Raw genomic sequence first — 23,316 nt, 5'->3', positions numbered from 1 at the left:
TAAATGACAATAATTTAGATTCACATCCCTTAAAGCTTGCTTCTTTACATAGCTCTGCACATGCCAGCCTTTAGATACTGAATTCATCATTTCTTCAAGGGTAAAAGCAATTGCAGTGATACAGGGCATCTATACTTGCTGTTTGCATTGTGTATTTTGAGACTGTACAAAGGCACTGCAGAGATATCAGCACAGAAGCAGGGAGGTCCTCCAGGAAAATTTGGAACAAGTTACCTTCAAAATGAAAATTCAGGCTTCAGAAATGGCTTTTGTTAAATTACACAGTTTCTTTAGGAACTGCTGAGAGAATAAACGCTTCTGTGCACTACTTCTCTTTCACTCTGTAAGCACAATTTTCATTTGTGTTTTGAGGCTTATCTTTTATATGACTCTGATATGCTTCTCCTGTGTGTTTCAGATTGAAGATGGCAGCTGGCATAAGACACAGTTCTTTTTTCACACTCAGGACACGAATCAGCTTCCAGTTGTTCAAATTAATGCACTTCCTCACCTCAAACCAGGCCAGCAGCACTTCATAGAAAGTGGCTCCGTTTGCTTCCTTTAAGATTTCTGTCCTAGGTTTCTTGTTGCATCAACATGGAGTTGCTGCACAGATTGAATACAAAAGTGGTGATCCATTGCAGGAAAAATTACTAGGAAACTGAAGAATCCTTTCAAGTGTTGTTGGTTAAAGAACCTCAGGAAGAAAGAGACTTCCTCCTAAGGAGAAATGACATTGAAAAAATAAAAGAAAGAAAGAAAATACTAAAGCAATTTTCTTAAAGTATTTAAAAATAAATTTCTTGGTGCTTTCTTGCATAATTCTCTGGAATGGAGTGTCTGAACTTGGAGTTTTTCAGGACATCAAGTGTTCTTAGCAATCTTTTTAACAGCACTGCACAAACACCATCCTGAGGAAAGCTGGAGACTTATGATACTGAGGAGCAATACCTGCTAATGCTCCTAAATGTGCAATAGCTTTTATATGAAAAGTGAATCATGCCACAGTACAATAAGTCTTCTTTTCTTAACCATTGCTTTATTCCAGTCCTTCGTGGACACACACATCTGAACAGATGGCACACTACCTCTTTGTGTTTCCTGTCCATGTTGCCTTGGTGCTCTTCATAACACAGGGTGCTTGTGGCCTTAGCAGAGATTATTTGAGTCCTTTTTATCTTTCAGACTGTATGTGCTGGTTACATCAGAATATGTTTCTATTGTGAAGGTACTTATTTTAAACCATTGGTCACACACTTCACATAATTGAAAACATTATTTATGTGGATTTCTTGTTTAAAATATTTTTGTGTACTGTTTTGGAAATGGTGTATAAGACAGCATATTGTATATGATGCATATAGTCAGAACAGTTTCCGTTACAGCCGTTGTGAAAATCCTTGTAAGAAGAACTACCTAAAGTAGTTTTGACTTTTAAATTCTGTATTTCAGTTAACATTGCTAATGCCAAAGCCATCTTAAGATGATATATTCTGTATATATTTTGTAACTTCTGAAAAGATCTACTATAGTGTGTCTTCTGAATGGCTACTGTTAAATTATAATCAGCATTTCATCCTCTTAGAAATTCCACTTTTTTGCAAAATTGATTAGATCATTTTGGGTTTTTAAAATTAAGCCTAAAATGTTCAGTGAATTTTTTTGTTAGTAAAAAAGAACAGATTTACCATTAGGGAAAGCACTCTTTATATTGATATGCCTCTATCTATTATCAATTCAAAGTGTGCTCAGCAGTACATGGCAAGGTGATACCGAACTGTATTTGAGGGAGCCCGGGAGTGTTCAAACAACTGTCTGTCTTCATCTGCAGTAAACCACACCACCAAAGTATAATAAAATAAGCTTCCAAGCTATCTGTCTTTTACTTTTTTCTGTTTCATATTGGGCAGGTCATTCTTAGAAATGATGAAAATCCTCTAGAAGGGCACTTTCCTTAGGTGGAAGCATTTCTCTTCCCAAGGGGAAAAGCATATGCTCTGTGCCATAGAATACTGCCAGAGGGGGAATGTTAGCTTTTACAAAGTAATGTATGTGCACATCCCATCTTACATTTTGTAGCAAAGCATCATTTCTGACCACTTTGAAAAAAATCTGATAAAACAAAAAACAAAGCAAGATTACAGAAGGATAAGAAAATGTCTCACTTTTTATATTTTCAAGATCAATACACTGGCATCATCATTTGCCATTTGCTCTGTTTGGCTTTGGAGGTGATATTTTGGCAAATGAGGGGGTGTTTTCTAAGATTATAAATTTTTAAAAACCGTCTGCTTCGTGTATATTTTTATTCGTCTCATTGCGCTATTTTTGCGAGTTCTTAATTTCAGAAAATATCTTTTTTCAAAGCAAGAAGTTTAAAGTCTTATAAGGCTGTTCGGATGTGCATTTCCGTAGTTGAGGCCGAAATGCACATCCCACGCAGACAGCGGGGACGGCGGCCGGTGCAGCGGGACACGGACAGGTAAGGAGGGATGCCGGTGTCACCTGGCTGGGGAGCGCCGCGCCGGGGGGCGGCGAGCTGCGCGGCTCGGGAAGCCTCCTCCGTGCTCTGGAAAGCTCCCTGGCTGGAACACCGGCCCCGGAGCCCCGCAGGCCGCAGTGAGGCGGGTCCCGGAGCCCCGCAGGCCGCAGTGAGGCAGGTGCTGTAGCCCGCAGGTCCCGGAGCCCCGCAGCCCCCAGTGAGGCGGGTCCGGGGTGGCCCCGTGCGGCTGCGCTGGGGCTCGCGGCCGCCAGGCGGCGCAGCAGAAGCCGCGCGTGCCCCGTGAGGCCCCGCGGCGCGGCCATGGCGGAGCGGGACCGGGACGGGCCCGGGCGGGCAGCGGGCGGCGGGAAGATGTCCCTGCACAGGTACGGCACGGCGGCGGCAGCGGCGGCACGGGCTTCGGGAGCGCCTTCCCCGGGGCTCGGTGGGTGGCCCTGTGCCCTGCAGCCCCCGCGCTGCTCTCGCGCGGGTGAGGCCCGATCGGGCAGGGGGCTGCGCGCTGCCTCCGGCCGGGGCAAAGCCTCCCTGGAGCGGTGTGGGCAGCGGGCGCTGCTGCGATCCTGCAGAGCAGGGAAGGGGAATTCCTGTTAAGAATAACTCCCCGTTTCTGGTTTGCAGTGTTTGAAAGCCTTTTCCCTCGTTCTTAGAATGGCTTTGTGCCGCTAATTCACAGAGCTCGTCAGGCGTTGGGATTGCTGGGCTTGTCCTTCAGGCCCTCACTGCTGGCAAACAGCGAGCACGTGGTGGGAAGAGGAAGAGAAATGGGTTAGGGCTGGCGTTTATCTCTTAAGAGTTGAAAATGGTGCGTTTGTATATCCTCGGAAACTTTGTTGAAGTGGGGAAACTGTTATATCTCTGTTCTGTTTGTCACATTTAAAATAAGAGTGATAATTATTTCAGTTGACATATAAAGATCTTTTTCTTAAGAGTGGGAGAAACAGCTGTTTTGATAGCCTAGTTAAAAACGTGGTCATATTTGTAGAGGAATATAATTTTTCAGTGGTATTTATTAGTTTAAATGATAAGTCTTGCATATTGTGCCTGAAAGGTTCCCTGACTTTGGAGTTTGCCCTGCTGACAGCCAAAAGTTGTTTGGCTGACAGTGTTGTGCTCTTTTTGTTCTAGTGAAAAAATAGGATGCATTGTTCAGGGCTTAGTGTGAATCCATGAAACTTATTTTCCGTGTGCCTAAAGCTGGGAGTATTATAAGCCAGCCTGGTATACTGCATAGTACAGGTGATGCAAAAGGAGAACAGCACAGGCCACAACGCATGAACTGATAAAGGCTTGCTCTGTTTCCAGCTCTTCAGTTAGCATGTGGGTTTTTTTCCTTTCAAGCATCTATAGTGTTTTAATGTGTGTGTGTTTGGAGATACTCCCCATATTTGTATTGTTTTGTCTGCCACCTTTCCTAATCCAGGATATTTGTATTTTCTCTCTCTCTCCTTTCAAAGTGCACTTAAAATAGCTTTTTCTGAAAATACTGATGGATGGCCTAGTGCCTGGTTTTTAAGCAGGAACTTCCTTTGGCCAGTCAGGTGCAAAAATGTTCCCTTATTGAGAAATGTTTTTTACTTCCTTCAGGTGTGAAACCTGTAGCAAAGAAGAAGCTAAATACAGGTGTCCCCGATGCATGAAATATTCGTGCAGGTATCTGTTATCTGAACTAAACAGTTTTGATTATTTCCCCCATTCATGCGCTCAGCATGTTAATTCCTTTTTTGTCATTTCAGCCTGTTGTGCGTAAAGAAACATAAGCTTGCACTGAGCTGTAACGGAGTCAGGGATAAAACAGCATTTGTCTCTGTAAATGAATTTACTGACTTGAACCTTCTGAGTGGTAAGGACTGTGTGTGTTCTAAAACTCCCTGGTTTTACTAGGCTGGCACTACATTTTTCTTTGTTCTATTTTACCTTCAGATTATCGTTTCCTGGAAGATGTAGGAAGGACAGCTGATGCTGCTGCTCGACATTGTATTGTGCATAGTCCAGCAACAAAGAGACTTGTAAGTTTTTGATTCTCCTTTTGCTCTGTTGGAATTAGGGTTGGCAACCTTTGAATTCCCACTGAGGTAGTCCCAGTTCAGATTCCAGAGCTGGTACCTCTCTTATGAAGGTATGAATGACCCTGAATTTTAGAGCAAAAAATCAAAAGATGTCAGCAGTAGTATTGATGCCTAGTGGCTTGGAAGAAAAGATCACTAACATTTCTTAAATTTATGTATGACCACTGTTGCTGTTGGATGACAGATGTGTGTTAAGTCTGAATGTTTGTTTCCTTATGCCTCCACAACTTTTGAATTTTTAAGTACATGCTTCCCAGGTAAACAGTGAATTTATTAATCATCTAAAAATTGTTATGTGGTTCCCTGTGTACCAAATGATGACTGCTAGAGCTCTTCAAAGACTAAATCTAAGCAAGAGTGACATAAAAGGTAGCCTTCTAAGGGACAACGGGTTTTTGCTGAAGCTCTCTCAGCAACCAAACACACTCTCCAAACTAAAACCAATGAACAAGCAAACAAAACCCAAAAAAGCCCAACCAACTCTACTCTAAAATATTTTGACTCATTGATAAATCACAAAAAGGCATTAGGGCCATTTTGTTTTCTAGTCTTGTGAAGATACCTTGAAATATAGCCCTACACTCAGGATTCACATTGATGACAGAATAAATTCAGAAGACTCCAGCTGCCTCTCTGGTTGGAGTCGTCTTCCATGTGTCTGTATTGAGCACCATGATGTCCTGGAAGTGTGTGCTGAAGATGGTGAGATGCTGCATGAGTGCCAATTTTAGGGGTGTGGTACTGAGCACATTGATGGGATGGTGCCCTTAGCGCTACCTTCAAATGAGAGTTTGGCAGTGGCTGGGTGGTGCTTGTGTACCCATTCTGCCAGCAGGTTTTTAACCCAGAAGGCATCCTTGTGGTGGTATTACACCCACAGTGGTCACACTGTGACTTTCATGGTATGTTGAAGAACTTCTACTATGTGGAGGTCATTGGCCTGTTCTTTCTTAATAGTAAAGAAATTTACAAAAATGTTTCAGAGAGTTTCTAGATGTAGTTAATTTTTTTCATTTGGGATGGTTTTTTAAAAAATTAGAGTATTTCATTAAATATGGCCTTTTCTATAATATTCTCACAATTCCTGTCAGCTTTTTAATTGTTTAATTTTCAGGGGGTTTATAAATTCAATATTTTAAAAATGTTTTTATTTTTTTCTAGTTATACTCCTTGAGGAACAAAGCTCGAGGGTGTAATATTGAGCTAAAAACACTGCCTATTGGATTTACAAAAAGAAGAGAAAATTCTACCACCTTCAATTTCGTGTGAGTCTTCAGTTGGTTACAGTCAGCAATATTTTGAGCATATAATGATGAGGATTTGACTTCATACCAATATGCTTGCTTTGAAATCCGTTAGATGCACCTTGTTTTGCAAAAGCTGTTTAATATTTCATGCTTTACATTTTCATTTTCTTTAGGTTCTTTGAGCTCAGTTTAAGAGCTTACATAATTCATGCTTTATTTTGAAAAATGCTAACACTGGGTAACAGAACAAAGAACCAGTGCTGTTCTGCTCTTTTAATTAACACTTGGGTTTTTTGCTGGAAAAAGAAAATGCTTCTTTGGAGGTTTTATGATAGGGGATTGATTGATGTAGAAAGCTTGCACAAATCCCTGTCTCTGAAAAGGCTGACTTCAAACATGAAGGGGTGCTTCAGTACCCAGGTTGCATTCTGTGGTGGGAGTTGCTGTGCTGGGGAAGGGAATGTTTGATACAGCACAGCTTAGAGAGACAAGTGCAGACAGATAAAAATTCAGGAAGAAGGCTAAGGAAAATTTCAATATTTCTTCCTTTATCCACACTGTGTTTTTTCTCTAATATACAGAGATTGTATTTTAAAGTATTTTCACAGTGAAAATGAAAGAAATTATGAAGTATTTCATTGTCACAGGAATCAGGTCTACAGTTCAGCTCAGTGGTATACTGGGGTCAAATAAAAATGCCTTCTCAGCATCTCAGAGCAGTGACATCCCTGATGGCTCATATGCCCATGATGGCTCCTTTGCTTGTTTTGTTCATGGTCTCAGTTTTGGTGGCAGTTTGTGTTTTAAGGATGCATTTTCCTTCTGTTGTGGGAGCTGTGCACTCCACGGTGCCGATCTCTGGCTGGCCACCAGAGGTCTGTCTCTGACAGAGTAATAACCCACCTGGAAACTGCTCAACACACCCACCTGGGTCGTTGAGGTTGCTCTAGGAAAAAACACAGGTGGGTTTGGTTTTGTAGATTTTAGCAGAACCTTAGGCATCATCAAATAGATGTAGAAGTGTAACCTTTTAAAGTTACATATTTTACCAGTTCTGTTAGAGAAAACCCAGACTGAACCAATAGAAAGAAAGGCTGTCTGACGTATTTTCTCCTCCCTCTGCCTCAGATTTATAGGTCTTCTCTCAGAAGAGACCAGGCCTGTCCCAGACTTTGCAGAGGTTGCCTCCCTCTGCACTGACTTCCCTGTCTTTGGCTACATGCTCTACCTTATACAGATCCCTTTTACTAGTCTCATGCTGGAAAAAGTACCTCAGGCTTAGAGCTGAGTTTCCTCAGTGTTACAGATAAAATAACATACACTTAACAAGTACAGGGTAAAGAGCAGCCTTCAAGAGCAACTGCAGGGAGCCCAGGAATGCTGGGGTCAGTTGGTAAGAGAACAGAAGGGACACAGACCTAGGCAGGTTTGACATGGTTGGGAAGGTCCTGGGCATGGTACACTGCTGTACTGATAGACATTTGGCTTCATGTACTATTTTCTTTTTCCTCTAGAAAGCTTTTTTGGGTACACACAGAAGTGTAGCTTGTGTTGAGGACGAATTAAGAATGGGGCAAGGAATGTGAATTCTTGGCAAATAGGCATGGAAATATTTCACAGGCTTTCTGGTAAAATGCCTTACTGGTTGGTGTCATTCATAAAGTCCTGGAGAACTTTTGTTGTTGCTGTGGAATGGTAGCTTCTCTGTAGCTTTTACATCCCACGAGAAAGGACTTGGTAACATTCTCTGTCCTGAAGAGCATCGGAAATCACTGTCCTTTTCTTGCAAATGCTGTCCAAGGGTATGGAATATGCTCAGTGATTATTACACAGAGGATGTATTTCCTCTCTGTTGCTGCTACTGTTATTCACACAGCAATGGACTGTTTGAATTCAGTGATGCAAATTAAAAATTAACACCAGGTTTTGGGGAATTTTTTTATTGTTGTTTTTTGATTGTTTGGTTTGATTTTTTTTAATTGGTATGTTTTGCCCACTCTCTTTAAATTGGTTCTAAGGAATCAAGTTTGGTCAAACCAGTGATTATCAGGCATTTAGCACCTGTGTCACAGGTCTTCATGACACCCATAGCATTTTGTTGACTATCATATTAAAATGAGGTAAAGTTGTGCAGATAGTCATATATCCATTATATGAGCTTAGCACCTGACAGTGCTCAGCGTCTGGTGTGTCCCTCTCCTGTAGAAGTGAGCCCCTTCCCATGCTGTTTGTCAGTTAAGATTTGCAGACAGATTGCTCCAGAGGGTGGAGCCGTGAAGCTGCTCAACATCTGTTGAGCATGGAAAACTGAGAACAGGCTTCTCCCATGTCCTCCTGACACTCTCCCTGCGAGCCAAGCTGTTGGGCAGTACAAGGCAGGAATGAGAGTAGTCCAGAACTAGGAAGTACAAGATGTATTCTTGTGTCATCCCCTGCCTGTGCCAGTACTGGAGGACACATCAGTGTTGTTTTGATGTGTTAGCCAGACTCTTCACTTCCTGGATTCCATGAGTTTGTTTGCTAAATCCCATGTTGTGGAAGCATACGTGCCAATGCTGGGCAACACATGGGTTAGACTAATGTGTAATATTGAATATCTAGGTAATGGAGGGTCATTAGAAAGTAGTGTCTGAGTCCAGAGTGTGAACTCATGGTGCATCTGATTTCTTATTCATAAATTATTTTTTAAAGTGCTGCTTCATCCTACATTTCCTGTGGTGCCCTTATTTTCAATACAGCTGAGAGTTGCCCACTGGATACATTCTTCCATGGAGTTGATGGAGTGGATTGATGGGATAGGAAGCCTCTGGGAAAAGGGTGAAGGGTGAGGCCAGACTGAAACCAAGGGCCGGAGCACCAGCTGGGAAGCTCCAGCCAGCAGGTCAAACAGGAAGAGGGGAATGAGCTTGCAAGTCCATGGCTCCTGTTCCCCAGCAGGAGATGATGTAGTGAGACACTGAAATGGGGCAGTGCAGTTCCCTGAGCTCTGCAGCTTGTGCTGCCCTACACCAGCCCTCCCTGCTGCTTGCAGTGTCATAGACATTTCCAGCCAGCTTCCTCCACACTCTGTTCACAGCATATCTCCCAGACCAAATCCTTTTTACCTCTCCTCCCCATCAAGAGGGGCCAGAGGTCTACAAACCTCTCTTGTAGCAGGCATGCTTGCATCCTGGGAGCATTTGGTCAGAGGGATATATGTGGGAGGAGGAGGAAGTTCTTAGATGAACTTCACCTCTTTAATGTCATTTTGAGAAAAAAATCCAGTGTGGAGATTTGGGACTAGCATAATTTAGGAGATCGTTATTGTGACGCTTTGAGGTACAGAACTGAAAGTTCTAAAATGTCAGCTCTAGGTAGCTAGGTAGAGATAATTGCAATTATTATTTGAAGTGTTGATTTTGAGAACATAGCAAGGAGTTTTCTGACCTAGGTTTTGACTTGATAATTACACTGCTGGAGCTATTAAACTTGAAATTAGTTAGTACATAGATTTGCTTGCCTTCTTGGACCCATGAAGAAGAAAGTTAAATTTGCTAAAGGAACTCAGTATTATCCAAACCTATACAAGCTGAATGCCCAGTACTTCAGTTAAACTTCAGTGCATTCTGACAGAGTACTGGATATTGTCAGATGAAAGGATAACTGGTCTGTCATTAAACTTCATGTCCTTTTAATCACTTTTATGAGTTCAAAATTAAAGAGACAGGAAATACTACAATATTTGCACTTTGACGTAAGATATCCTGTATACTAATATTTTAAGAATACTAGTTGCTGAATTGAAACAGAATCATCAGTGAATCACTATCTTTGACAGGCTGCCAGTGAAATACTTCTGTAGAGCCAGAACTGCAGTTGATATCTTATGATATGATGACTTTGGAATTTTTGTCAATATTTGAGTTTGCATATATGTACACACACATTTAAAAACACCTTCTAAATGTGTTTAAAACAGTTCTACTGCATTCTAGACAAAACTGAGAGGAGATGCTTAGAGGAAGCCTCTGAGGCTGTTCCTGTTCCAAGCTTCTTTTTTTTCTTGCCTACTTCTATCCTGTTCTTAAACTTTCTTACCTCTTTCTGCTTGCCATTTACTTCCAGGCAGGAGTACTTTGAAGAGAGATTAAATCATTAATTGCCAGTTATGGTATTAGTTTGCTGAGAAAAAAATCAACATTTCTGTTTTATCAAAGTGGAATTTTTTGATAAGAAACAAGCTTTTTAAGTCCAGCTTCCCTGATTCACAGTACTTTCTGTGCACTATTCCATAGACTAGATTGTGCCTGGAGGGGGGAGGGAGGGCGGAAGTCTGAGAAGAATCCTCTAAGCTGATTTTACAGCTGCAGTGATGAACTGAGTCTGCCTCAGTGAGCCCACAGGGAATCAGTCTTGCATGTGAAATGAGGATGTGCTGCATGTGTCTGTGACAGCCGTTTACAGACACATGTAGAGTGTTCCTAGCAACAGGTAGCAGATTGCTAGTTCTTTTTGGAATATTTTTCAAGTGCCTGTGTTAGAGACAGTCCTTTGGGCAACGTACATGTTTCTGTGAGCTGTGTCATAGTTTGTCTCATGCTTTGGCTGTCTTGATTTAAAGATCAAAGTGTCACAGAAAGGGTCACTTAAAATAGATGAACATGGACTGTTTGAAAAAATTGTGAAAGATGGTGAGTTACATGAATAGATGCTACCAAGCCTCATGTTAGTTAATAACACAGAACAAAGCCCTCCTCTGAACAGTCTTTATCAACATTTTAATAAATGTGCCCATCATAATAGTTTCCTTCAGCTAATGTTGATGACCCTATTTCTATGTCTAAACTTTTACTAGTCTCCCTGGGAAAGTGCTTTGAAATAACACCATTCCGTGTTAAATGGCAGATATTAACATGTTTGAGAGGAATCACAAGGGAACTGAAGTGGTTACATAACCTTAGGAATATTCCAGTTTGCTCTGTGTACATGGTAACGTTGGTGCTTCCTTCAGCTGTCAAGATAAGAATTGCAAAACCTTGTTTTACTTACCTTGCAAAAAACTCCCAAAATTCCACTCAATGGTTTTGAGTTATTTCAAAACATTTTGCAGTTTGGTAATTTAAGACTGTCATACCAATATGCAAAAGAGCATAAGATTCATGGGCCCAAATTCTGTGTCAATTTCTGATTATATATATGCTATATGATTAATAATGTTTTCTGTGTTACCCTCCAGCTCTGGCTGTACAGTCTTCTTACCTCTTCCAGACCTGATGTTCTCTAATTCCACATTTTCATTCTCTACTTTAACAAACATGAGCAGAAAGAAGGGAGGAATTGCAAGGCATGCTGCACAGCTCTGCTGAGGCACATGTTGCTTTGGGGACCCTGGACTTCATTAATTGGTTTCATTCTAATTATTGCTTTCTTGGAGCAGCTAAGTTTGCTGTTTTGCTAGTGGATGCACATACACGTCTCTGCAGCGAGCTAGAACCTGCTGGGTAATGTTTCATTTGCTTGATAAACAAATTAAACAACATGTTGGAACAACACCGTGTTTATTTTTTATGGCAGACCAGAATCTTTGCATAACTGAGGGTGATTATCCTAGATGCAATGATTCATCATAACAATGTTTAAAAAAGTAGTTAAAAAAAAGACACCATTAGATATCCCTGTGCTTCACAGGTGTTTGAGCTCCAATTTCTAAATCTTTGCTGTTTGTTATGAGTGTGAATTTCTGAAACAGAACAAAAGGCCAAGAACCTACCTTTTAGATTGTGCTTTCTCTTAGGGAATTCTTTCAGAAAAGTTTCTGCAGATTTTCTGCAAATGAGCAAAAGGGCAAATAGGGACTGCCTGATGTAGCAAAGTATTCTCTAGAAATACTGCCTAAGATGATACTGCTCTCAAGCTATGCTTCAGTAGCTTCTATTCTCAGGTATTACTTATGCTAGCTGGAAAGGGAAGGTGGGTCTTAAAATTACAACTGATGTACAGAAGAAAGGAATGTGACATCACTTTGTCTCTACCAGAACTTTTACAATCTTTCTTTCAAGTGTTTGTTCTTTCTAACTTCTCTTATTCGTGTTACTCCAGAAGGCAACTTCTTTTCCTGACCATGATACGTTTTCTGTTGAGGCCATCCTTGCTGGAAAAGGTTGAGTCCCCTGTGTTCTGTAGGACCCAGCCTCACCTGGGACTCTGGCTGTTATTGATGTAGAGGTTTGGTAATCTGTCCTGGGTGATATGCCAAAAAGCAGTTTCCTTTTCTGAAATTTAAGGGCAGCTGGAATATATTCACTTTTAAAATGTGAAATACTGTTGATCAATTAATTGGTGATATTATATTTGTAAGGAACAGATTTTCATTCCATGCGGATTTGAAGTTTAGCAGGATGTGGGAGTATTTCATCTTTAAAGGACATCTCAGCTTCTCTGCATGCCCCTTTTACTCTTTGAAGCCATTCAAAATCTTAACTGTGTATTTTCTTCTGCACCTATGCTGTAGGTTACCAAGATTTATCACAGAAAAAAAATGGTAGTTGTTACCAACTAAGACTAAGAATATGCATTTCTTTTTGTTTTCAGGGAGAACAAGTTCTACTGGCATTTGAAGCTCATATTTCCTCACTGTCACGCTGAATACACTTTAAAAGGGTACAGAGCTTTAAAAAAGATTTTTATAAAGTTTCAATTAATCTGTTGAAGTTGAACTGCAAAATATTTTGATCAGTTCTTATTGAGTTCTGTTATACAAGGTAAACTCAGGTATTTATTTTAGTCTTAAAAGAGCATTTCAGTCTAAAAAATATTGAAAGTTGTGTAGTCATTTTCTCTCAGAGAGCTAGCAGGCTTTCCAAATCAGGCATGTTTGTTAGTCCTTTTCTCTATGTAAATAGAGAGTTTGTATATTCCTAATAGTAGTACCCCTACACCTGACAGACTCTCTTCTCATGGAGCAGATGTTCAGCACAATTTGCCACCCCTCCTCACCTGCACTCTGGAACTGACCTTCATACAGGGTGAAATGGTTTCATTGTTTGCTTTGTAGGAAAGTCCACAAACACATTCTGAAAAGGCAAAAAAATAAGCTTTTATTGACAAATGTTTCTCCTTTTTTCCTAGCCTGAAGGGAGATGAGAATTATGTGCTTGTCTGCTCCTAGGGCTGCAGGAAGAGCATGTTTCTTTTGCAGGGTTAGAAACTAGAGATATGCATCTGTTTACTCCTCATACATGCCTGTGAAATCCCAGTGCTGAAACTGAGATAAAGCTACCCATATCTGTGCAGTATTGATACACTCCTATGATCCTCCCATAAACTACTCAGCTGTGCCACTGTAGCATGCTAATATACAGCTTCCTCCAGGTGACTCCCAGTAGATATTTGTGGACATGATGAAGGATGTCTCACATGCTTGATCTTTATCTTTGCTGAAAGGGTGCCTGACGACAAAACACTTGCTGATATCCTCAAGCCATACATTGATCCAGTGGAGTCAGATCCTGTAGTTTGTCAAAGGTGGGTATTGAATAACTTTCCTGCCTAGTTGATCTAGTGCACTAATAAAAGGGAATGGTTCTGAATACATGGCTTAAATTAGCTGCACAATCAGCTTGCAGAGCTGAGTTCCCAGTCAGCAGTACATCTTTAATTCCTGTGATGAAAACCATCCTAACATTCACCAACCAACTAACCGTGGGGTTCAGCCACCAAATTTAAACAAGCAAAAAATTAAGAAATTGACTCATGGCATAAAGAGCAAATAAAGCAACTGTAATTATGAAAAATGTAACCATAATTAACTTCAGTGGAGGTGACAGTAAACCGTCAGAATAATTAGAAAAACATGCTAATAATTATAACCCTCATTTATAGAAAACACCTAGTATGTGACAAATTATTGTTTTAATGAAAAAAACACATTATTTTGGCTGTTGACGTGCATAAGAGATCCATCTCTTTTGGATGACAGGAAGAAAAGTCATTGTACGTCATTTCTGCATCTTTGCTGTTTTTTTTTTTTTCAGATTAAAAATCTATACAGCATCTCCTCAATCAGATGTACGAATTTTAATGAAAATAGAAAACAGGAGCCGAAACTCTGTCAGGTAAGGTGGTTCAGTTTATGTGCTTACTAATTAAAAATAACAAGAAGATTTAACACATTTCTTAGTCCTTAATATTACAATTGGAGATTGCACAATCTCATGGATTAAACTTCAGTGAGTAATTACAAGTGGTTATAAAAATGATTTGGCAAAAATGCTAATTCTTTGTCTTTTACTATGTGAGCATTGACATTTCAGTGCAATTATTGAGTGAGTGTGCCTGTACCTAAACTGCTCCAGCAGCAGTCCATGTCAATGTAAAAGAGCACAGTTCTGTGTTAAAATGCTAAATAATTGTATTGACCCACCGAAATGCATACATCCATTTCCTTCTGGAAGTTCTGCTGTGGATATTTTAATCCACAGAGGGAGTTGAAGTGATAGTCAAAGAGATTTATCTTTTTAAATCAGTGCAGCAAAAATTATGTGTTTATCACAATCCAGTCACTGCATTTGAAATTGCACATTTTTCTCAAAGTTACTTGCTTATCCCTCTTCATTTTACCATATTTCTGGATGTGGGCTTTTATGTCTTCAGAATTCACACTTTTGCAGAATTGTTTTCTTTTTTTTCAGAACAGACAATAATCTTGAACTTCAAAATTAAGCTTCAAATAAATATTTTTTGCTAGTATAAAAACCATTCTGAACACTCCACCCTTTTGTCATTGTTACTGAAAAGGATATGTATCAGCTTAGTAGCATAATTTACTGTGGTTCACCAGTGATTCTTAGTTAGGCATCTGAAATTACATTTTTGTCTTCAAATGTAACAAATGGAAATAATATGCTTCCCTGAAATATGATACATTATTTCTAAGGGGGAAATAAGGATATATTGTAAGAATTTTAGCTGTAACTTAACTTCCATTTTATGCTGGGGATTTTTCCCAGTAATATTAAAAAATGTGTAATGTACTTTTCAATTCAAATTCAAATGCAAACTTAATGATTTTGATTGTTTTTTTTTCTCTTTGCAATCATTATTTCATATATGGTTGTAATGTTTGCCATCAGAATTGCCAGCTGGAAACCTGTTGTTTTTAAGTGAATTTGAAGATACAGAGCCCTGATTATTACATACGATTGATAATGAGGTTGGAGTAATTGGTACTTACCCCACTTGGTGAATGTAAAGTTTAATGTACAGGAGAACCAGTAGAAAGTTAAAATAGAAGTGTGTCTTGACTTAAGAACTGCAGTTCCTCACTTGGAAATTTTTGAATCTCTTCATAGAAGTTTGTGGAGCAGGCCCAGCTGGGGCAGTGCAGACAGGTCAAGGAAACAGTGTACTGAAAAAAAATTCCTCCTCTGAAAGGAAAGAACAAAGTTTGTTTGAAATGGTGGGACTGCTTTGTCAGCATAAAGTCACTTCTGTCAACAGAAGCTGTGTCTGTGGCAGCAGGCGCTCAGAGCGGTTGTTGTGACAACATCTCTGTGAGGGAATGCAGATTTTTATTGTAGTTGCATTACAGATAAGTAAGAGAGAATTTGTTTTGATTATTTTGTCCTTTTTGTTCCTCGTCCCTAAGTTAATTGGAGAGTATTGGCTTGTACTCTGAATCAATAGCTGGAACTGCAGTGGAAGTACTTGTGATTGAAACATGACCAGCTTGCTGCTTGGTCTTCCTTATGGATCAAAAACCGAGTGGAGACAGAGCTCCCTCACCTTTCTTTATCTGTGTTTCTGTAACAGTGGGAAACGTTAACTGCTGGTTTGTGTACCCTTGAGTGCCACTGTCAGCTCAGTATAATTTCTCATCCTGTGCCTCCTCATTCTGTGATTTTAGGCTGTATATTCCTCTATGCCAAAATGCTCTTCCATCACTTTGAGGGCAGACTGAAGGAGTAGGATTGGTGTAGGATACTGATACATTAAGTCTACATGAATGTTTTGTTATCTACAGCTCCTGTGCCCACCAAAAAAAATTCTTCTCCACAAGCACTAGATAGAAAAGTTGAGAACATGTAATGTGTTGTCGCATCGAATGTTGGCTTTCGGCTTAGCAGAACCTTCTGGAAAAAAATCCTTTTTATGGTTACAATTTTGTATTATTGAGGCAGTGCAGTGGTGTTTCAGAGAGTATCTAAACAGGATTATGAAATGTTAGTCTTCTAATTTTAAGATAAGTATGTTACAGAGGGATTTTAGTATTTCCTGCATTTGTTTATGAAACAGGAGTTTGTGGTTTAGTTTTGGCTGTTTTCTGTGTTTCACAGCAAATCATCCTTTTAGTTTGAAGGTCCTCTGTAGAATGCTTTAAATTTTTGGGGTTTTATTTTTCCTTTCTCCAGAAATATGGATTAGCCATGAAGTTCTGATTTCTGCTTTCTCGCAGGAGTTCGGTGGAACTTGAGAAAGCCCCTGGTGTGCAGATATCATGGATAGCTGCCAAGTCCTTGCTTTCTTCTTGCTATGCGTCTTTTACCATCAGTGGTGACAGTTCTTAGAGAACTTTATAAGTTCTTATTTCTGTCTTCTCTAAAACCAGTTTGTAAGAATTGCTTTCAGTATGAATTGGTAGCACTCCTCAGTTAATTGGGGTAACCTAAAGCATAATTTCTCCTCATGTCTTAACTTTAACTGTCATTTCATGCTCTGTAACTCTTAGTTACATTTGGTTTATCTTCTCATTTGCGACACTTATTTCATGAGGAGTCTTGCAAAGGAGGGTTTCAAAAAACAAGCATTACATAACTCTCTTCTTTGTTTAAAACCTTTTGGTTTTAAATGAAGTTTGGAAAAAATCTACCTTTGAATGGGTCAGAATACTTTTCCATTTGGATACTGCTTGCTTCAATCACCTGTTATGCAATATTTAGTTAGTGTTGGTGTCCATTCTCTCCTTGGCTGTAACAGTTCCAATGAAGGTTTAACTTCTGCCTCTTGGATGATTTTTATAGTCTACATTCTTTCATAAAGTAGTATTTTCTTTCTTCAGGATAAATTAGTGTCCTGACTGTCTTCAGACCTTTAGTTGGGATGCCTTCAAAGTGACTTCATATAGTAAGAGTATTGCTTTTTCCAGAAAGTAAAGGAAAGGTGCAACAGCCAAATTACACAGTGTGGTTTGGGAAATGCACCTTCTCATTTTCCTGAGAATAGCCTTATCAGGCTTTGTGTAACAAAAAAAACGAAACCAAACCAGCAACCAGCCCTTCCAAAATCAAAAAGATCCTTGGTCTTTTTTATTAGTAAGTTAGTAGTCAGAGTTAGGTTGTTTTGTAATTGCAGATACTTAATGAGAAATTAATTTACTCAGCCTTATCATATAAGATGATCCTATTTCTCTAAGAGAAATAACTGCAACTTAAGCTTAATTTGCAGTAGATACTTTCAGAGACAATTAAATAAACCTAAGTGAGGATAAACCACAAAAATTGAATATCTCTTTTACTGTGTTCAGTAATGTCTTTCATGAATCTTGTTTAGATAGTTGACACTTTAATCACATTATAGGATTTAATAGAATTGAAAAATAATGCTTTCTTAAACATCAGTGGTAGGTTTTTTATATAGAAATGTTCTTTTTGGCCTATCCAGAGTAGCATGTGAGTGTTGTTTCAGAATCAGTTGTTGCAGAAAACTTTTTGGGGATTTGAAGGTCGGAGTATGCACTGGCAGAATATTTAGGTGCCTAGAAAATAGTCTGGTTTGCTTTAAGAGCTTTCCAAAGGCCACTGCTTTCAGTAGCGTAAACCCATGAAGGAGCTGGAGTACAGAACTGTACCAGACTATATCCTGTCACCTTCCTGTTGTAAAACTGCCACATCATACAGGAATGGATACTGAATCAGTTGTAGAATTGTTTTCTGTATCAGTACTGGTTTAGCTCATGCTTCAATTACTCAGAAAGCAAAAAATACCAAAAGGATTTTTGTGCCAGTTCCAGCTTCAAGGGGCTTCTTAACTGTCTGTGGTGGCACTGGCTGGGGCACATGAGAATAATGGCATGTTTGGCACTTAATTCTTGTGGACCACAGGGAAGAAAATCTGCTAAACAAGTATCAGAGGTTCTCCTCTACTAAATGCTATTGTTTTATGGTGGTGAACACTTCTTTTGCTTTAACTGATTTAATTCAGTTGCTTTCCAGAAGGCTGGATGATGTTAGTAATTTTGGATCACTTCCCTGTCTCAAGATCAGCTGGCAGAAATGAAAGTTATTTCCTTGGATGACTTAGCTCTGTGCTCAAAGAGAATTTTCTTTTGTAGTCTATTGTTTTTAAATAACTATGGGTTAGATCACATCAGTAGGTTGTAGTAGTCGCAGTAATAGATTTAGGAAGGTGAAGCTTTTTGTCTTAGTATGGGCAAATAAGCCAACACAGTCTTGGAAAATTATCCTAGAATTTAAAAAGTAGTAGAAATGTAATGGAACCACATTTTTTTAATGTAGCATTTAGATTATTTAGATTATTTCCTTATCTTAAAAAATATCTATTAGATATTTCTTTTGTCAGTTACTTTAAGATCATTTTTAAAACCCTGTTATTGAAATATGTTGATGGTAGCCTCAAGTGTTGAGCTGTTTATGTTTTCCTTAGTTTTTCATGATCTCTTCCTTGGGCACTTCCTTCTGCATTATCATTTGTGAATAACTTCATGTAAAACCAAGGGAACTTAATAGTCTTTGCTTTCTGCTTTTCACACATAACTCAGTTTCTTTTAAAAAGAAACTTCATCTTGCAGAACGAGTGTGCTAGAATTAGCACATTTCAGGCATTATTTCTTCTTTGCATTTTCTGCAAATGTTGAAAAGTGGTGTGCTTTATTTATGATTCTCTAGTCTTACTTAGGAAGCAATTTCTTTTCACATTTGTGTAGTAGACAATATACATGAGACAGGAATTAAGGATACAAATCCTTGGCTGAACTGCTGGCCTTGGCATGAGATGGAACAGACCCCAAGCTGGCTTTAACCTATGCCAGAAGATTGACAGTAGAATTCATTACTTCTCTGTAGCTTGCAGCAGCTGGCACAAAAGCAGCTCTGCCAGCTTTACAAAAGCAGGGAGCCAGCTTACAATAGTCATTCTTCACATTCTGCACAACTGTAGTCAGGCACCGGTGACTTCGTGCTGTTCAAGGGGAAATAGAATTTGGTCTGTAGTCTGTTTCTTAAACACAGCTCTCCTGTGTATTTAAATTTGCTGCTGTTTTTCCCCCAGAGTATTTGATTTTGGTTTGTGGAGTTTTTTAAATTAAAATTTCTTGCTTTTCTTAGTGAATACTTCCTTATGTTTTCCTGCAGGTCATTTCAGACTTCCTAGTTTGTTAGTGCAGCCATTTCAGTGTCATTTTCCACATGCTCCTTCTTTATGTGAACATCAGTCTCTCTGCTGACAAAAGCAATGCAGAGCAGCAGATGCCAGGTTACACAGCTTTTACTGTAACAAACAGTCACTTTCCTTCCTAGCTACTTACATTTTTCAGTGAAATCCTGTTACCCAACAGAGATAGAAAGCAAAAAACTACTCATTGCTGAGTATAGTAAGTGTGTATGGTCAGAATCCGTAGCATGCATTGTTAAATGTTTGTGATGTCTGACTACAATTACTTGACCTTTCAAAAGATTTTTGGGATGATTTCAAAAACACCCAGAGTTTGTCCATCTTACTATCTTGTGCAATCATTTTTCTTGAAAGGGATTCCTTTATGAACCAGTAGACGCCTGGTTTTTTTTAAAGTAACAATCCAGTGTTTTGTAATCCATGCTGAATTCTTTTGGATGAACTGTTTTATAATTAATGGTATTGCATTAGGGTTTCTAGAGTGTCCCAGCTAGAGAGTTGCTGACTGAGACATTTATTGCACAAAGATTTATTTGAAATCATAACCTCCACTCCAAAATTCTGCTGTCTATAGTAAAGCAAGTTAAATCCAGACAACTCACAGAGGAGGAATATATAAGTAAAGAGATGGAGGAGGAGAGAACAGTAAAAGCATTACTGTTGGCTTCAGCCATCATTTGACCTGTCCAGCCATGTAGTGGTGTTCTATAAGCACCACAGGCAGATCTAAGACCCCAGACACTTGATGCTGGCAAAGCAGGTAGGCAGACCCCAAATTCTAAACTAGAAAAACTGTACACAGTATCCTCTTTTTTTCATTGTGTCTGGGTTTAAAGCATAGGAGCAGCCTACCCAGTACATGCACAGGCAGATTTTCTGTCCTCTCTTAGAACATGCAGCTAGAAAAGACTGTTTCAAGAATAAATCTCGCAGTTTGCTCCAGCCTGCCATTTCTGCTAGAGAACAGAGGGGAGCTTCCCTTTTTGTATGAACCTGTGTTACATGTATAGTATGGAAAAAGTCCTCATGCGAGTTCATGTGCTGTGTAGCATGCACATAGAAGGCAGGCTAGAAGGCAGGAAAACAGGCTATGAAATTCAAGAAAATACTACAACTGGAAAAACCCTGTTGAGTAATCGATAGCCCCTTGGCTGAGGGAAGGAGCTGGTGAAAATGAGCTGTGGAGCCAAAGTGATGTCCAAACTCTGTCCTATTCCAGTATAGAATAAGAGTTGTGAGATCTATTGAGGGGCTCAATTCAACTCTGTGGGTTGCTGTTAAAATATTCTTCTGAAGGAACCAGCGGATTTGCTGCTTGGTTTCTTGGCAGAAAGAAACAATGAAATGCTGACTAAAAGTTAGCACAGTTCCTAAATTTCAGGGACCAGGAGCATGGAAAGGCTGAAAAGGCTTCTAGAAGCAAAGAAGATACAAACTCTGCCCTGGGCAGTTGAAGTGATAGGCTGAACTTGGAATCTGCAACACTGTGAAAACATGGCAGCATAGCCATCAGTGTTTTTAAAGAGACGGAGGAGAGGACAACTTCTTCATGTCAGGAAGGAGAAAACCTGTCATTTCCTCCTGATCCTGCCAAAGGGGAATCCCTCTGTTTTTTAACTCTCTTTTGACGGAAGTGAGCTAGGGCTGATTGTTTCAACATGGCCAAGTAGGGAATTGACCTTCCTGCTTGTTTCCCAAGAGAGTAATTTGTTTTCTTTACTTCATAGCTTTTCCTTTTCATTGTAAAGCATTGGTAACCTGTTACCTTAATGGAATGTTTGTGATACTGTGATTCCCATGAAAATAAGTATAAAATTTGTGAATATGTTTCCACCATTCAGTAGAGAGTGTTAAAGGTATTTAGACTCTCTCCATATGAGCTAAATTTGGAAGTTAATACTTGCTATTTGGGGATTCAAAATTGGAGAAGGATCAATTCTTCCTGAAGTGGAGGTTCATGAGATTAACCCAAGTGTAATAGCAAAAGTATTCCAATTTACAGTGACTGATTTCTCATCAGTTTTGTATTTGTTTATTTTAGCAGTGTACTGCCTGCTTGCGTTAATTTGTCAAATGAGATTTGATGATTTTAGTTTTCTGAACTTGATGTATTAAGTGTTTTTCATTTCATCTCTTGATACCCCTTGGTAACCCATGCACCTCTAAAATGATTTATGGTTAGGTTTCATGGGGCTGTGTATCAGTATGCTGTCACTAAAGTAGATTTACCACATTGGCTTTTTCCCCGTGACCATGCCAGTATTGTATTAGTGATAGAAAATTCATATTTTGACTTCTCTGCATTTTTGGGGAACCATGCATAGCTTTTACTCATACTAAATATGCCACTGATACTTTTCAGTTTTTGAAACTTAAAGCATTCATCTGCAGTAGCCAGCTCACTGTCTTACTAATCAGAAATTTTCCCTTGTGAAATTTCGTATTCATGGTAAGTCTTCTGGCTAGTGTTAACTCAGGCTGTTTTGTTTCTTTATCTAAGTCATATGGTGGCCTTACATAATTGTGGTTTGCATTTTTTTCATATGTCAGCTCTATAGTTTTTAAAGAGTTGTAAACCTTGAGCTTTTGAGCAGTTTGTGAAGCTGCCTGGCTTCACAAAGTAAGTAAATTCCCATGTGTGCACAGCTATTGCTGTGATACACTTGAATTATAACATCTTTACTTGCTGCTGGATTTTTGTTCTTTTTTTTGATTATGTCTTATGAGATGGGGAAAGTATTTGCATTCTTGAAATTCACTATCACTTTATTTCTGTATTCTTTGCACCAAATTCTGCCAAATGCAAGAAACTGACATTTGCTGGTTTCACATTTTCCTTTTGTTTTATTGTACTTTGTTTTATAACTAAAAGATGCAGAATGTTCTGTACTTCTGTTAATCTTTAGATCATTATTGTGATCCTGAATCCTGTTACCACATCACTCTTAAAGCTCGGTCCACTAAATTGTTGAAGCAGTTACATTATCTGCTTAATGGGTTTTGCCTTCAATTGATAGATTTTTCCATTACTGCCATTAAACAACTTTTAATGTGAAAAAGCACATTTTCCTTTGTGCAATTGCCTCATTCTCAGGAGGCTTAAACAAGGACAGCCTTTGTGCATCTATGGTGACATACTTGTACTCTTACTTTGCTTCTCTCTCCATTAACTGTTTTGTATCTTTTCTAGGGTAGAACTGAACACACCAGTGAGGTTTTTTTGACATCTGCTATTGTGTCAAATAATTTAGGTGACAGTTGTTGTTCCTGCTATCTTCACCTGGGTATTACTTTTTTTTCTTGCAGGATGTTTAAACTGGCTGAAATACATTTGTCGTAAGAGGGGGGGTTATGAGTTCAGTTTTTCTTTTCCCCATTTTACACTTGACTTTTCAACAGTTTTTAGATTTCTTAGCCCATGGAAGTGAGGAGACCTTGGATTGTTACAGCTTGTCTTAATATAGTCATTGTGAGATGGTGATGATGTCCAAGATGCTTTCCTGCTATGCTGGCAACTTTTCTTCCTGTATTTTTTAGTTGGTTCCTAGCAGGACTCGTAGTCCAAATGGCTGATAAGAAAACGTTTCTTGTCCTAATTTTCTCCCCCCCCCCCCCCCCAGAAAAAGCACGTTTTGATGGAAGTGTTGCTTGAGATAGGGATTTGACTTTAAAAGGGTTTGGCCAGGCATTTGGTGTATACTGGTATTGATTAAGTTATGCAGGTATCAGTAGTATGGAGGAGAGGTTAATGAACATCTGTTGAGGCAAATTATGGAAGTCCTAGACCAGGAAAAGAAATGTAACCAGAATGAAAGAAGAAGCTAGCAGGTATTAAATCCTTCTGTAAACTGTAGTATATTTTTTTCATCTTAAAATATCAACTTGGGCTAAGTTCCCATTCTCTTTCCTTGAAAGAGTGTTCAGGGAGAATATTCCTTCATATTATTTTGCTGTTGGTAAGAGTCAGTTGTAAAGGAAGTATTATGGCAAGTCTTGAGTGGTTTTTTTGTGTTTGTTTCTAAGATCTCTGCTGTTTTGCACATTGAGTTTTCTAATTTTGTCATGTATCTGGACTAATCAAATTCACTGGTTTAGGTTTTTTAGAATGTCAGAA

General features: G+C 39.2%; 2 protein-coding genes across 3 annotated transcripts in view; both read left to right on the top strand.

Moving 5' to 3' along the window:
• COL24A1 (collagen type XXIV alpha 1 chain) overlaps nucleotides 1-2,261 on the top strand; it is a 121,944-nt gene extending 119,683 nt beyond the window's left edge. For both annotated transcript variants that reach the window (XM_030226696.2, XM_018912278.3), the window contains one exon: nucleotides 419-2,261. In XM_030226696.2, coding sequence (XP_030082556.2) covers nucleotides 419-565 — 147 coding nt within the window. In that variant the 3' untranslated portion in view covers nucleotides 566-2,261. The remainder of the gene's footprint in view (nucleotides 1-418) is intronic.
• Nucleotides 2,262-2,781: 520 nt separating this feature from the next.
• Nucleotides 2,782-23,316, top strand: part of ZNHIT6 (zinc finger HIT-type containing 6) — a 29,328-nt gene continuing 8,793 nt past the window's right edge. Inside the window, exons 1-8 of the mRNA XM_009088567.4 lie at nucleotides 2,782-2,868; nucleotides 4,088-4,153; nucleotides 4,237-4,343; nucleotides 4,424-4,509; nucleotides 5,731-5,834; nucleotides 12,387-12,455; nucleotides 13,239-13,319; nucleotides 13,829-13,909. Coding sequence (XP_009086815.2) covers nucleotides 2,804-2,868; nucleotides 4,088-4,153; nucleotides 4,237-4,343; nucleotides 4,424-4,509; nucleotides 5,731-5,834; nucleotides 12,387-12,455; nucleotides 13,239-13,319; nucleotides 13,829-13,909 — 659 coding nt within the window. The 5' untranslated portion in view covers nucleotides 2,782-2,803. The remainder of the gene's footprint in view (nucleotides 2,869-4,087; nucleotides 4,154-4,236; nucleotides 4,344-4,423; nucleotides 4,510-5,730; nucleotides 5,835-12,386; nucleotides 12,456-13,238; nucleotides 13,320-13,828; nucleotides 13,910-23,316) is intronic.

This window comes from Serinus canaria, chromosome 8 (assembly GCF_022539315.1).
Source record: "Serinus canaria isolate serCan28SL12 chromosome 8, serCan2020, whole genome shotgun sequence".
Classification (NCBI taxonomy): Eukaryota; Metazoa; Chordata; class Aves; order Passeriformes; family Fringillidae; genus Serinus; species Serinus canaria.
This window is presented reverse-complemented; position numbering and strand designations above follow the sequence as displayed.